The sequence below is a fragment of the Olea europaea genome, unplaced genomic scaffold (genome assembly GCF_002742605.1).
Source record: "Olea europaea var. sylvestris unplaced genomic scaffold, O_europaea_v1 scaffold481, whole genome shotgun sequence".
In the NCBI taxonomy this organism is placed as follows: Eukaryota; Viridiplantae; Streptophyta; class Magnoliopsida; order Lamiales; family Oleaceae; genus Olea; species Olea europaea.
Genome location: NW_019263124.1, coordinates 153,881 through 167,996, shown reverse-complemented (window position 1 = coordinate 167,996; position 14,116 = coordinate 153,881). Strand labels below are relative to the sequence as shown.

The 14,116-nt window shown below is 38.4% G+C and overlaps 1 protein-coding gene across 1 annotated transcript; it reads right to left on the bottom strand.

Annotated features, from left to right (window-relative positions):
- Positions 1 to 11,812: 11,812 nt before the first annotated feature.
- Positions 11,813 to 13,690, bottom strand: LOC111388274. The gene is made up of 3 exons (XM_023012959.1): positions 12,935 to 13,690; positions 12,222 to 12,601; positions 11,813 to 12,167 (listed from the first exon to the last, which is right to left on the bottom strand). Exons 1-3 carry the CDS (start codon positions 13,688 to 13,690, stop codon positions 11,813 to 11,815), a joined length of 1,491 nt encoding a protein of 496 aa, XP_022868727.1.
- Between the last annotated feature and the right edge of the window lie 426 nt (positions 13,691 to 14,116).

Genomic DNA, 14,116 nt, shown 5'->3' with positions numbered 1-14,116 from the left:
ATCTTCAGAACTTGAGTAGTTGAGTTACTAAACTTATTCCTTGATGAGGTTTACCCTGTTAGAATTTATTGAATGAAATTAAACTCCATAAAGCAGAAGAAAGAGGCACTCCATGATTGGAGGAGAATAAACCTCCATGAAAGGAGGGATTGGAATTCCACAATCCAATCATTTATTAATGAATACAATGACTCCATTTATAGAGAAAAAAGATGAGTAATTAACTGACTAATTTACTAATTAACAGGCTAATCACTAACTAATTAACATCCTAGACATGAGCTGGAATATTCTAAATTTGCTATAACATATTTCTAACACACCCCCTCAAGATGGATTATAGATATCAACAATAGTTCATCTTGAAGATTAAAGAGTATATTGGAGGGAAAAAAACATGATGAATAGCCTTGCAGAACAAATCTCTTGAATCCATCATATGAGCATCCATTAGATCAGCACGAAACATCACCAGACATTCCATTCCCATTCCATTTCGTGCCAGTGCACAATGCTTTCAGAGTTGAGGAGACTTGTTTTGTACGATAAACTTGGTAAGGTTCATATTGCAGAAAGGGATGATGTTCTCAATGGTAGCAAACTGGCGGGTCTTCAGATTTCACCAGATCTGATAGAGAAACAAGACTTAGTATAGGCTCTGACCATCCATAAAGATCTTTGAAAGTTCAGAGAACCAAAATCTGAAAGAGGAGAAATTTTATTGCAGAGAATCAAAGGACGAATTTTGATGTTGCTGGCGCCATTTTCTACAGACGAGAACTGAACTTTTGCTGGAATAGCACTTTCTTGAATTATGCTAAAATAGAAGAAATTAGAGATCTGCTTTCATTTGTACAGAACACAGAAAGAGGGGATGAAAATCTCATAAAAACACAGCAGCAGGAAGAACTCTGCTTCGATACCATGTTAGAATTTATTGAATGAAATTAAACTCCATAAAGCAGAAGAAAGATGCACTCCATGATTGGAGGAGAAGAAACCTCCATGAAAGGAGGGATTGGAATTCCACAATCCAATCATTTATTAATGAATACAATGACTCCATTTATAGAGAAAAAAGATGAGTAATTAACTGACTAATTTGCTAATTAACAGGCTAATCACTAACTAATTAACATCCTAGACATGAGCTGGAATATTCTAAATTTGCTGTAACATATTTCTAACATACCCTACAATCGTTCTATTATAAAGAAATATGAGAATTTGTATAACTTTCGTGTCTATGAATCACAACACACTAGAGACTCAAGAGAAAACATAGAACCACTACAGAAATATCATGACTAAAAGTCTAAAACATGCATAAATGAGCTGGAACATTCTAAATTTGCTGTAACATATTTCTAACATACCCTACAATCGTTCTATTATAAGGAAATATGAGAATTTGTATAACTTTCGTGTCTATAAATCACAACACACTAGAGACTCAAGAGAAAACATAGAACCACTACAGAAATATCATGACTAAAAGTCTAAAACATGCATAAATGAGAAATTAAGATGAGCTGAAGAAATGTGAAGGGTTTTGAGAATTTATCCATAGCAATATATATATAAACTTGGATAAGGTTCAACGAAAGCAAAACCACTTATGACATTCTTGTTGGAGAAAATAATGGTTTCATTATTCTCTTGCTTTTGTGTTTATTAGTTACACGTATCTACAACGCTTCAACTACATGTGTTTACGTGTCTTAAAGTAAAGTTTGTTAAATTTTTTTGGTACACGAGATATATTGCTATGAGTAATTTAAGATCATACTCGACTTGAAATTAATAAAAGAGATGAATTATATGTAAGTTTATATGAGAGACTAAAAAGAGAGTAGAGGTAACAAATAAGATACAGCTCAAATGCTGCAAAGATATTCTTTGTTGTCATTAAAATAAGAATTTAAACAGTTTGGCAACCACGGATTCAAAAGTAGTATTCCACTTAAAGTTGCATTGGCTCACTAATATTTATTTTGTTTTCTTCTTGTCATATATGCCTACTCATCAATTTAATTTATCAAAATATCAATGGTTCTTATTTTCTTTTTTCATTGACTATTGTCCTACATGCAAGTTCGGATTGCTACATGTTGACCTAATGCTTTTTGTTGACGCTCAAAAATGACACCAACAGATGTTGAGCCCACTCACGTCCACGCAGGCAAATTCCAACGCGTTTAGATTGTTGATTTGATCGAACGATAGAATAGACGTAGGAGATGCTCCTTCGACACGAGACTAAACAGTTCAGGCGCCGGAAAAGTGACTAAAAAGCTTGCAAACAAGCAGTCATAATCTTGCCCAAGGACGATCACAACTTTTGCAAGTAAATGATAAAAGAGAGCAAAAAGGAATACAATCAAATGGCAAGAAACGTATGGAGTTGTAATTATTTTCCCCTCCAAGATGTATCAAAAATTAATATACCCGTTCCTTATTCTTTTCCCAGGTTTGCTCCCCTTTTTTCTCTATATTGTTATTTCTATTGTTTGCACACCCTCCTTTTTGTTTTTCTAAGGGAAAGTTATATATTGAGTTTTGGGAAAACATGGTGGCCGTTGGATCCGAATCACGTGCTCCTACCTCCTTCTTTTATATATCACATCCTTCTTACACATGTATTTATTACATTGAAAAAGAGTCAAATGCCCTATATTTCTAGACTGATATTCTTGACACGAGATAAAGTAGACGTCAAATCAATCTTTCATAAAGATATTCGCCAATCAGCAGATATGGTAGCCTCTTCCTCTTTTAAGACTTCAGCCTCATCTTTTAGAGATTTGGCTGGTGGTGAACATAGGGACTTCGACATAGACCCTTCGTCAAGGCCTCGGCATATATCCGGGTGAGTAGCACCTTGACCAGAATAAGGACTTCGGCTCTGTAGCCTTCATAACCTTGTCGCTTCATCTTTTCCTATGTTTTGGGTTTGGCTCTTCTAATGTCATTAGTGGGGCTTCCACGTGTTGCTTTTTGATGGCAAACTTAATACGGGGAATAACAACATCCCCTCAAGTCTAATTGCTAAATATTCATATGAGAGTTTAGACTTGACAAAAATATGCAACAATAGACATCGGAACTGAGACCGAGGCTCATATGTCCCATACAAATAAACGACGTTTTCTCAAAGTATGTTCATGGAGAACTAAAGTCATGAATGCCGAAGTCATGGATTGTAAGAATCGAGGTAATTTGCACCGTTGTCGAAGTGGTTCAAATTTTGACTGAAGTGATATATTATGTAAGACGGTTTGGAAAATTTGAACGTCTCTTGTTATTTATCATCATAGATTGCTATGCTGTCGTTTGGCTTTCTTGAAGAGGGCGATGTCTCTTATTTTCAATGTGTGCCCCTGAACACGTGTTTTGACTTGGACCATAGAAGTTAAAGCATTAGAAGCAGTGAATGGTCCAGATGTGGCCTGAATTTGGACGGCTCAGATCTTTGAGATCTGATGGTTGACAATACATGTGCTTGCCTGTAAAAGGCTCACTTGCTTGGATACTCATTTGTTTGTATAAGTCATGTTGATTCGTGAATGTCTCTGCAATATGACCAAAAATTATATTTGTCCTTGGTGGATTTCGAGGAGAGTTGGTACAAGGGACTGCTTGGTTTCGGACGATGCCATGGAATGTGCGAATGGGATAATTCTTGGGTATAATGCACCAGATGTTTGGGCCTATGAAAATGAACATGCAACCTCAGCACAATCTTCTTTGAACGCCTTGAGATCAATGCTGAAATGCGGGGGGTTGCCAATTGCTTTGAGTAAATTATGTTGCAATAGGGTACGACCTCTATTTGAAGTGCCCCAAGTGGCATTATATGGATTCTCAAGGGTCGGCGTCAACGTGCCTCCCCTAAGCAGCTAGGTGTCACGAGTTTTATGTAACGTGATTTAACCACAAGCGTACGGTGTCAAGTTTTGTAGTATATTAAAGAATTGAAAAGTGTTGAACCCACAGGGATTGATATTCGACTTCTACTGAATACTATAATTGTGTCCGCGTTTACTTTATCTAGACAATCGAATGTTAAATTGATGTTTGAATATTAAACTAATGTCGATGAATTAAACAATGCAAGGAACGTGAAGTAATTTTTTAAAGATTGGATCAGAATTATGTAATGTCTAGGGAGTGATTTCACCATATTATCGACATAATTCTCAACCCCTATAGATATTCCTATCAACTATTTCCCAAATTCATAGGAGAGAATCCTAAATTAATTGTATTTCCTTTTCTCGAACGTCAAATATAACCTATCTCTATATTTTAATGCCAATATCTCTATTCCGAATTAAATATATAAAGATTATCAAGCATTTGGTCCTTGTTTTACCCTCAAAGATTTGCACTTTCTCGCGAAACCTACAAATCTAAGTTATATTGTTCTTAGATCATGCCTAAATTTCCCTCTCTCGAGCATCAAATTTAGAGCAACAATTCATTCAATTGGTGATCAGGCAACTAAAAGCATTACGTAAAAACAATACAAATCAATTCTGGAAAAATCAATGGGAATACTATAAAGAAATAAAATTATGTCTCAAATAGGTTACATCAAACCCTAGATTTAAAAGTTTAGTTCATAGTGGAGAATAAAATTACAATGAAATACAAAATAGAGTGCATGGATAAGAGAAAGATAGAAAAAAACTCAAGTTGCTACTCTATTTCTCAGTCTTGTCCTTGATTTCTCAGTTTTCTACCTGCTTTTTCTCCAAAATCGGGTCAATCTTCTCTCAATTGGTGCTTCTTTTTCTCTTGCCTCTTCAGCCATCTCCACCCCTAAACTTGGTCTTCATCTTGGTACTTATATTTTCTAAGAGTCCTCAATGGTTAGGGTATGATTTGTGGGCCGAAAAGATAATTAAAAATCCGGGTTTTATTGTTTCGGGATTTAGCGCCATGGCGTCGCGATGATAATGTTAACTGGCGCCATGGTGCCTAGGTCTGGCGCTATGGCGCCAGTGTTTCTGCATCGCTTCCTCTTTGTTGGGCGCCATGGCGCCCAGGTTTGGCGCCTTTTCAGTGTCGTGGCGCCAGTGCCACTGCTTTGCTTCGCTTCACTTTGTTGGCGCCTTTTCAGTGCCGTGGCGCCAGTGCCACTGCTTTGCTTCGCTTCACTTTGTTTTTCAAGCCTATTTTTCACTCCAATCTTATTCAATACTTGCTTATTCATGCTCCATTTCATTGATCATCATTTTTCCTCATCACAGGCTCCCAATAGTGGTATTTTCTCGAGAGTTGTCCAAACTGCAAAACAACACGAACACACACATCAAAACGTTCAAAAATGCCCAAGAACAAATCAATAAACATGATTTAGAAGCTCTAGTTTAATGAGTGAATTACACTCAGCAAACACCCCCAAACTTAGTTCTTTGCTTGTCCTCGAGCAAACACAAAACTAAAGATAATCATTAACGAACACAAAAGCACAACTAAACAGACAAAGTCACTCAAAAGAAACTTTACGTTAGACACCTTGCATTTATAGCTCAAGATTAAAAACACAGCGTCAAATTCATGAATTACTTCAAAACTACAATGCACGCGTCAAATTCTCGCTTATTCAATGCAAACGGGTATGTGTGTGGAGAGTTAAGCACAACGCTGTACAATAATAAATTAACCCAATTTCCAACCTTAAAAGTCAAGTATTTCCTTGCCTCGCTCGTGGGATTCACACACCCCCAAACTTGTTTTCTTTTCTCTTTCCAAGGTGTATTCTAAAGTTGAATTTTCAATGCTAAATTCTTACACCACTCAAGTTTGGTTAGATTTCACTATTGCAGTTCAACCTATCAACAGATAAGGATTCTCCTTATTTTTGACTGCTTCAACCTCTAGGAATCAACCAAGTTACTAACCTCTTATCAAAGGTTTAATCCTCTAAAACAAGTGTTCCGGGCTTAATCAAGACATGTGATATCAAATTTTTTTTTTAATTATAAATGTATTCTTTAAACACCCTTTGGGTGGACGTCACTTCCTTAAACTTTCTAAATGACCCTTGTAATGAGTTTTAGGCCGATGACTCCCAAATCAGACGACTTTAGGGCACCAGGTTTTAAACCCTTACATGCTTAATCACTCGAGTCATAAAGGCTACGAAGAGATGATTCACAATGAGATTATTAAAGTTGTCCTCATTGGGATCTTTTTTATGTAATGACTAGTGCAATGCCCCTTATTAAACACCTATTCTCGAAAATCGACCTCTAACTTAAAGTTTTCACCCAATTTTCATCCTATTAGTCTTAGACAATCCACACAAAATTTAGCACACATGGAATCCACATTTATCTCCAGGTTTCCCCGCAACAGCTTAACTTACCTAACATCATATATTTGGTTTAAGGACATAATAATGTTTAAAGGTTGTTTCGGTTTAACATCTAAGTTATCTTATTCAACCTATAAACATGAATCAACCTACTCATGTACAACGCCACAATCAACACGTGCAAATATAATTTTCGTTTCATACGAATAAGCAAAAATCTAACTCACACATATAACTTATCCATAATCCATAAACCAATACGTGTTCTTAATATTATACATCATCGTCGACAAGGCTGTCTAACTCACACAAGCATGCAAAACATGAAATGAATTTTTTTTTTTTATAGATGCACACAATCACACAAAATAAAAATAAAAAGGCAATTTTAGACAAATTTTAGACAATTTAAGACACTCCCCCCAAACTTAAACTACACATTGCCCTCAATGTGAAAATGGAAGAAGGGAAAGAGAGATACCTTAGTGAAGACATCAATTGTCTTTCTCTTCATCAAGTGGAGCAAGAGGGTGGGAATGAGGTGGAAGTGATGGCGGTGGAAGAAAGGTGAGCTCGAGATGGGCGAATGCCATGACCGCCATGCAAGTGTTCTGGTATTGAAATTGGTCAAAGATGGTGGATTGTAGATGAATCATTTGTACTTGTATGCCATCCTGCCATCGGGTCATGCGCAAATCCATGGCTTCAAGACGCCGAATGATGTCCCCCGTAGCATCAGAAGGTTGTAGAGGCGGTGGTGTACGAGGTAACGGACGAGATGACTAAGAAGAGCTAGGCACTTCCTGATGTCCCACACGCCTATCATGGAGGTCCCATGTAAGTGGCTGTTTTGGGTGTAATACTTCATCAGTTTCACGCATGGGAACACCCCCGTGTATGAAAAGGTCATAGGTTAAAGAGGGGTGACCCAGACTGCTTGTTGCGAGCCCGACAAGGATGCAAAGAATGCTATTTTGAATGACTCGGCCAACATCAATAGAATATCCTTTTTGAATCACAAAATTCAATAAGGCCCGTTCCTTTGTGACCTCGCTGGTGTTGCTACTAGGGATCAGTTTGGATGATATGAAGTGGTGCCAGATTTTACAGTTAGGTATCAGACCAGATGAAGGGAAGTGGGTTACATCACTAGCTGATCTTTTCCATTCAGTATCGAGGCGAGCTATAGTGAAAATTATCTCCCCGGGATCAACCCCCTCATCCCGGAGTCGAGAATAGTCATCATTGGGTATATCTCGCGTGTGGTAGAACCAGTTAATTGAGGCACTATCAAACTTGATCCAAAAACCCCGTACAAAATCCTTGAAGTTCTCATGTTCATTGGTGTTGGCATAGAACTCTTTCACCAAAGGAATGGATGCAGCACTAGGTTGCTTAGTAAACTTCTCCCATCCCAAACTGTGAATTTTATTTGGTAAAAAATTATCAAGGCCCCTCTCAGGAATGCAATTTCGATGTACCACACTGTGCCTATAGCGTTCCTCTGCTTCGAAACTAATGAATCGTCGACGATCAAACGCTATAGTAGAGGAAGAGGCAATGACCTTGGATTTCTTTTTAGGAGGCATGGAGTAAGTGTTCTTTCACAATATCAAATGAAGTTAACCGTCCACCTGAATCAATTAAAGGATTTTGTCTTAGAAAATGAAGTATGTCCCAAGTAAGCACGAAAATCTTAATGAAACAAAGTATCGAACATGAGGCAGGCGGCTAGAATAAACAAGTACAAAGCCAAATGCAAGCCATCAAAAATAACCCAAGAATAATACAAAAGGAGTCTTTGGTGAAATTTATCAAACACTTTGTGGGCAAGACAATAAATTAGTAGTTAAGAAAATTCAAGCCCATAGAAAATTGCAAAGTCTTCTAACATAGATTCCAACATTAGCAAAGAATGTCAAAGAGGAAGAAGAAAAAGCACATGGTGGGTATACAACAAAATAATTTCGAAGATAACACAAAAGCCCACACAAGCTTTCCCAAAACACAATCCAACAAAGAAAAATAATATTGTGACATAGTCCTAAACAAGATTACCATTAGAAGTTCGAATTAAACCAAAAAAAAGAAAATTGCATTGTAAAAGAATGTACCTTCTTTGAAGAACTAGTCACTAGCCTTTCATTTCTAAGATATGGGTTGTTATAGATGTGAAAATGTATAAATGTGGGGTAGTATGAGAGAATTTGGTGTGTGCAAGTGTGGGGAGGAAGAGGGGGAGAATTGAGAGAAGAGAAGAATAAAAGGGTTTGGGGGTAGGGAAATGAAAAAAAAAAAAAAAACGTATGATGATGTTTTTTAAAAAGGGTTAGGCGCCCAGGTCTAGCGCCACGATGCCAGTGTTACTAAAAATTATTATTATTATTATTATTATTTTATTTTTTTAAAGAGAGTTGGCGCTGCAGCGCCAAATATGGATGCCACGGTGCCAACTACTCTGAAAAGGAGGTAAACAATTTGTTTTTTTATTACGTTTACCTCCTACCTACTCCCTTCCCATATTGATTAGAGTGTTGATGCAACCATTTTGAGCATGACCCTACAAAATAAAAAGAAAACGAACTTACCAAATTGGCCTGAGAAGAAAAGAACATGTCAAAATAATGAAAAGAAACTTAAGGAATAGAACTTAAGTTGCCTACCAATAAGCGCTTCTTTTACGTCTATGGTTGGACGTGAACGTGGTGTTAAGTTGGTTTATCAAGGTTAATTTCTTCCACATCCCTATTTTCTTCTCCATAGTAATGCTTGAGGCGTTGTCCATTTGCCTGAAAGGTAGACCCATCCATGCTTACTAACTCCACTGCACCATAAGGGAACACCTTACAAATTACAAATGGTCCAGACCACCGAGATTTGAGCTTGCCAGGAAAGAGTTTCAAGCGAGAATTGAATAGAAGAACTAGCTCTCCTGCCTTGAAATCCCTCCTTAGGATTCTTTTGTCATGCCACATTTTTGTTCGTTCCTTGTATATCTTTGCATTTTCGTATGCATCATTCCGGAATTCCTCCAACTCATCAAGCTGCAACAAGCGTTGTGAACTAGCCAATTTCATATCTAAATTTAATTTCTTCACAGCCCAATAAGCTCGATGCTCCAATTTCACCGGCAGATGACAAGCTTTTTCGAATACCAGACGGTAGGGTAACATTCCAATTGGTGTTTTAAAGGTAGTTGGGTATGCCCAAAGAGCGTCGTCCAGTTTGAGAGACCAGTCCTTTCGATTGGTATTTATTGTCTTTTCCAAAATTTGTTTAATCTCTCTGTTAGACACCTCTGCTTGCCCATTCGGCTGTGGATGATAACCAAGTGCCAACTTGTGCTTAACATTATACTTAGCTAGAAGAGAATTGAACAGTTTGTTACAGAAACGTGTACTTTCCTCACTTACTATTGCCCTGGGCGTGCCAAAACGAGTAAAGATATTTTTCTGTAGAAACCTCAAAACCACCTTTGCATCATTTGTTGGTGTAGCAATGGCTTCAACCCATTTAGATACATAGTCAACTGCAAGGAGAATGTATGCCTGACCAAAAGAAGATGAAAACGGACCCATGAAGTCGATACCCCACACATCAAATTCCACCTCAAGCATATTAGTTAATGGTAGCTCATGATGCCTTGAAATGTTTCCAGTACGTTAACAACGGTCACATGTCTTCACAAAAGCATAGCAGCCTTTGAACAGATTCGGCCAATAGAAATCGGATTGCAATACCTTTGCAGCAGTACGCGTGAGACCGAAATGACCTCCATAAAGTGAAGAGTGGCAATGCTGCATGATTGATTATGTTTCTTCACCAAGGAAACACCTCCTGATTATTCTATCAGCACATCTTTTGAACAATATTGGATCATCCTATAGATATGACTTGACGTCATGGAGGGATTTCCTCTTTTGATGAAAGGTCAAGTCAGGTGGCAATCTTCCAAACACTAAGTAATTAACAAAATCAGCATACCGTGGGATCTTTGTTGATACAGTTAGCAAGATCTCGTTAAGGAAAGTTTCTCGAATTTGACTGTCATCTACCACCTTTTCATTCTCTAACCATGAGAGATGGTCTGCAACCACATTCTCACTGCCTTTCTTATCCCAAATCTCTACATCAACTTCCTGTAGTAGCAATATCCATCGAATTAGGCGTGGCTTGGCATCCTTCTTTTCAAAGAGATAACGGATTACTGCATGGTCCGTGTAAATTATCACTTTGGTGCCAATGAGGTAGGATATGAATTTATCACATGCAAACACTACTGCTAGCATTTCCTTCTCTGTTGTGGTGTAATTTAGTTGAGCTCCATTAAGAGTTTTGCTGGCATAGTGGATTGCCTGAAAAATCTTATCACTCCTTTGTCCCAAAACCCCCTACTGTGTAGTCACTGGCATCACACATAACCTCAAATGACTTATCCCAATCTGGTGCTACCATCACTGGAGCAGTGACTAATTTTGTCTTTATGGTTTCAAAAGCCAGTAAGCAATCTCCATCAAATATGAATGTTGTGTCTTTCTCTAAAAGATTACATAGGGGTTTTGTCACTTTTGAGAAATCTTTGATAAATTTCCTGTAGAATCCAGCGTGCCCTAAGAAACTTCAAATGCCTTTGACATTGGTGGGTGGTGGTAACTTTGCAATTGTATCAATTTTTGCTCTATCCACTTCTAGTCCCCTTGCTGAAACATGGTGGCCTAGCACAATTCCTTCTTGTACCATGAAGTGGCACTTTTCCCGGTTTAGAACTAAATTCTTGTCCTCACAACGTTGCGGCACTAAGGAGAGATTGTGAATGCAGTTATCAAAAGAAGTACCAAACACTGAAAAGTCATCCATAAATACCTCCATAATGTCCTCAACCATGTCTGCAAAGATTGCCATCATGCATCTCTAAAAAGTGGCCGGTGCATTACATAACCCGAATGGCATCCGTCTATAAGCAAAAGTTCCATAAGGACAGGTGAAAGTTGTCTTTTCTTGATCTTCTGGTGCTATAGCGATCTGGTTGTAGCCCGAATATCCATCAAGAAAACAATACTAGGAGTAGCCAACTAATCTGTCCAACATTTGATCGATGAACGGGAGTGGGAAATGATCCTTTCTAGTTGCCTTGTTCAACTTCCTATAGTCAATGCACACCTTCCAGCCAGTTACTGTTCTAGTTGGAATTAGCTCATTGTTGTCGTTCTTAATTACTGTCATCCCTCCTTTCTTTGGTACCACCTGCACTGGGCTAACCCATTCACTATTTGAAATGGCAAAAATGATTCCTGCCTTCAATAGCTTTAGTATCTCCGCTCGAACCATTTCTTTCATTGCTGGGTTTAACCTTCTCTGGTGTTCGATGGAAGGCTTGCAAGAATCTTCCATGAGGATTTTATGCATGCAGACTATAGGACTTATCCCCTTGATGTCAGCTATCGACCAGCCCAAAGCAGCCTTGTGATCCCTCAACACTTTCAATAATCAGTCATCTTCGTCCCTGGTGAGTGATGAAGAAATGATCACTGGAAATGCAAAATTGTCTCCCAGAAATGCATAGCGGAGGTGATCTGGTAATTGCTTCAGTTCAATCTTACTACTTTCGCTGCTTTCTTTATCATCTAATTCCTCTGATTGTTGAATATCTTCACACTGTGACAGGTTGTTTTCAACTGGTGTAGACTTTAGAGCCAATATGCAATCAACTAGGTCTTTGTTCCCTGCATATTCTCCAAAAGAGCTGATTTCATCCTTTGTTGAACTAAACATCATACACTGCTCCAAGGGATCTTCAATATATAATTTCTCATCGCGCACAGCAGAATCAATGAAGCCAGTCCTGTGGCATGTGTCAGTGTCGTCCTAGTACTTCATTGTTTGATAGATATTGAACCTCACCTCTTCTTGATTTACTCTCAATGTCAAATGTCCTCCTTGTACATCAATTAATGCTCTTCCAGTTGCTAAAAATGGCCTGCCTAAAATTAGTGGGATTTCTTGATCTTCTTCTATATCCAGTACCACAAAATCAGTTGGGAAGATGAATTTGTCGACCTTTACTAACACGTCTTCAATAATACTTCGTGGGTAAGTGAGGGACCTATCAGCTAGTTGTAGAGTCACTGTTGTTGGCTTGACTTTTTCGAGGCCTAACTTCTTGAATACTGATAACAGCATTAGGTTGATGCTTGCTCCTAAATCATAGAGGGCATTTTCAAAGGAAGAGCTTCCAATGGTGCATGGAATAGTGACGCTGCCCGAATCTTTTTTCTTCTGAGGAAGTTTCTTTTAAAGAATAGCGCTGCATTCTTCTGTCAATTTTATCGTTTCATATTCCTCCAATTTTCGCTTCTTTGACATCACTTCCTTCATAAACTTTGTGTAATTTGGCATTTGTTCCAAAGCATCTACAAAAGGAATATTAATGTGAATTTTCTTGAAAATTTCTAAAAATTTTGCAAATTGATCATCAAATTTTTTCTTTTGAAAACGCCGTGAAAATGGAAGTGGTGGTGTGAGAATTGGTGGGTTGTCAGGGAAGGATATGGAGTAAGGTCTGTGAGCTTTATTTGTTCCTTTGGCTTGCTTTTCTTGCTCTTATACTACTTGTTCTTTCTCCTTATCAGGTGTGGGGTTGCTTTCTTCGGTGGGTTCACTTTCTCCAACTTGCTTGCCATTCCTTAATATAACGGCTTTACAGTGCTCCTTTGGATTGACTTCTGTATCACTTGGAAATTTTCCTTGTTGCTGAGACTTCATTGAGGTAGCCAACTGACCAATTTGCACTTCAAGATTCTTCATTGTGGCTCCCATGTTGGACACATGTGTTTCAATATTATCCAACCGTGATTTATCTTTGTTGAAGCGTGATCTTGTCTCAGAAATGAATGTCCCAAGAATGTCTTCCAAGGGTGGTTTCCCGTCAGAATTTTGAGTGTTGAATCCGGGTGGAGGTTGAAGTGTGTTTCTATTGTTGCCATATGACAAGTTCTCGTGATTCCTCAACCCTGGATGATAGTGATTGGCTTGGTAACTTCCTCTTTGATTGTAGTTTCTACTGTTGACATATTGGGCCTGCTCATTTGCAACCTCTGTCTCTTGGTGTGATGAAGAAGTACTCATGACTGAATCTACCTTCTGTTGATTTCCTTGAGTGGTAAGCATGACTATCTGATTTGTGAGTGATGCAACCTGAGCTGCTAGTGCTGTGATGGGATCCACTTCATGAAATTCTGCCACTTTCTTTACACCCGATCCCTCACTTGGCCATTGGTAGCTGTTGGTGGCTATGTCATCCAATAAAGCATATGCAGCCTCTGTTGTTTTAGCCATTAAAATGCCTCCCGCGGCTGCATCTACCATAGTCCTTGTCTGCCCATTTAGCCCATTATAAGATATCTCAATTTGCACCCATTTCTGGAACCAATGTGAGGACATCTCCTAAGCAAGTCTTTAAATCTTTCCCAGCCTTCATAGAATGGCTTGAAGTCGAGTTGTTTGAATTGGCTAATTTCACCGCGAAGTTGAGCTGATTTAGAAGGTCGAAAGTACTTGGTGAGGAATTTCTGAGCCAAATCATCCCAAGTTGTAATTGAGCCATACGGTAGTGACTGGAACCAAGCCTTTGCTTTATCCCTTAAAGAGAATGAGAATAGGTGGAGTCTAATTGCATCTTCACTAACCCCATTCATCTTCACCGTGTCACAAATTTCCAAAAAGGATCCAAGATGAGCATTTGGGTCTTCTATTGCAGCACCCCAAACTGATTTTGCTGCACCATATGTATCA

Excerpts from the sequence above, each read along its gene's own strand:
- LOC111388274 (XM_023012959.1), bottom strand. The coding sequence starts at position 13,690 with ATGGTAGATGCAGCCGCGGGAGGCATTTTAATGGCTAAAACAACAGAG. Across the intron at positions 12,602-12,934 it reads CTGATAAGGAGAAAGAACAA|AAGAAAAAAGATTCGGGCAG; the intron begins GTAGTATAAGAG and ends AAACTTCCTCAG. Across the intron at positions 12,168-12,221 it reads GTAAATCAAGAAGAGGTGAG|GACTGGCTTCATTGATTCTG; the intron begins GTTCAATATCTA and ends CACATGCCACAG.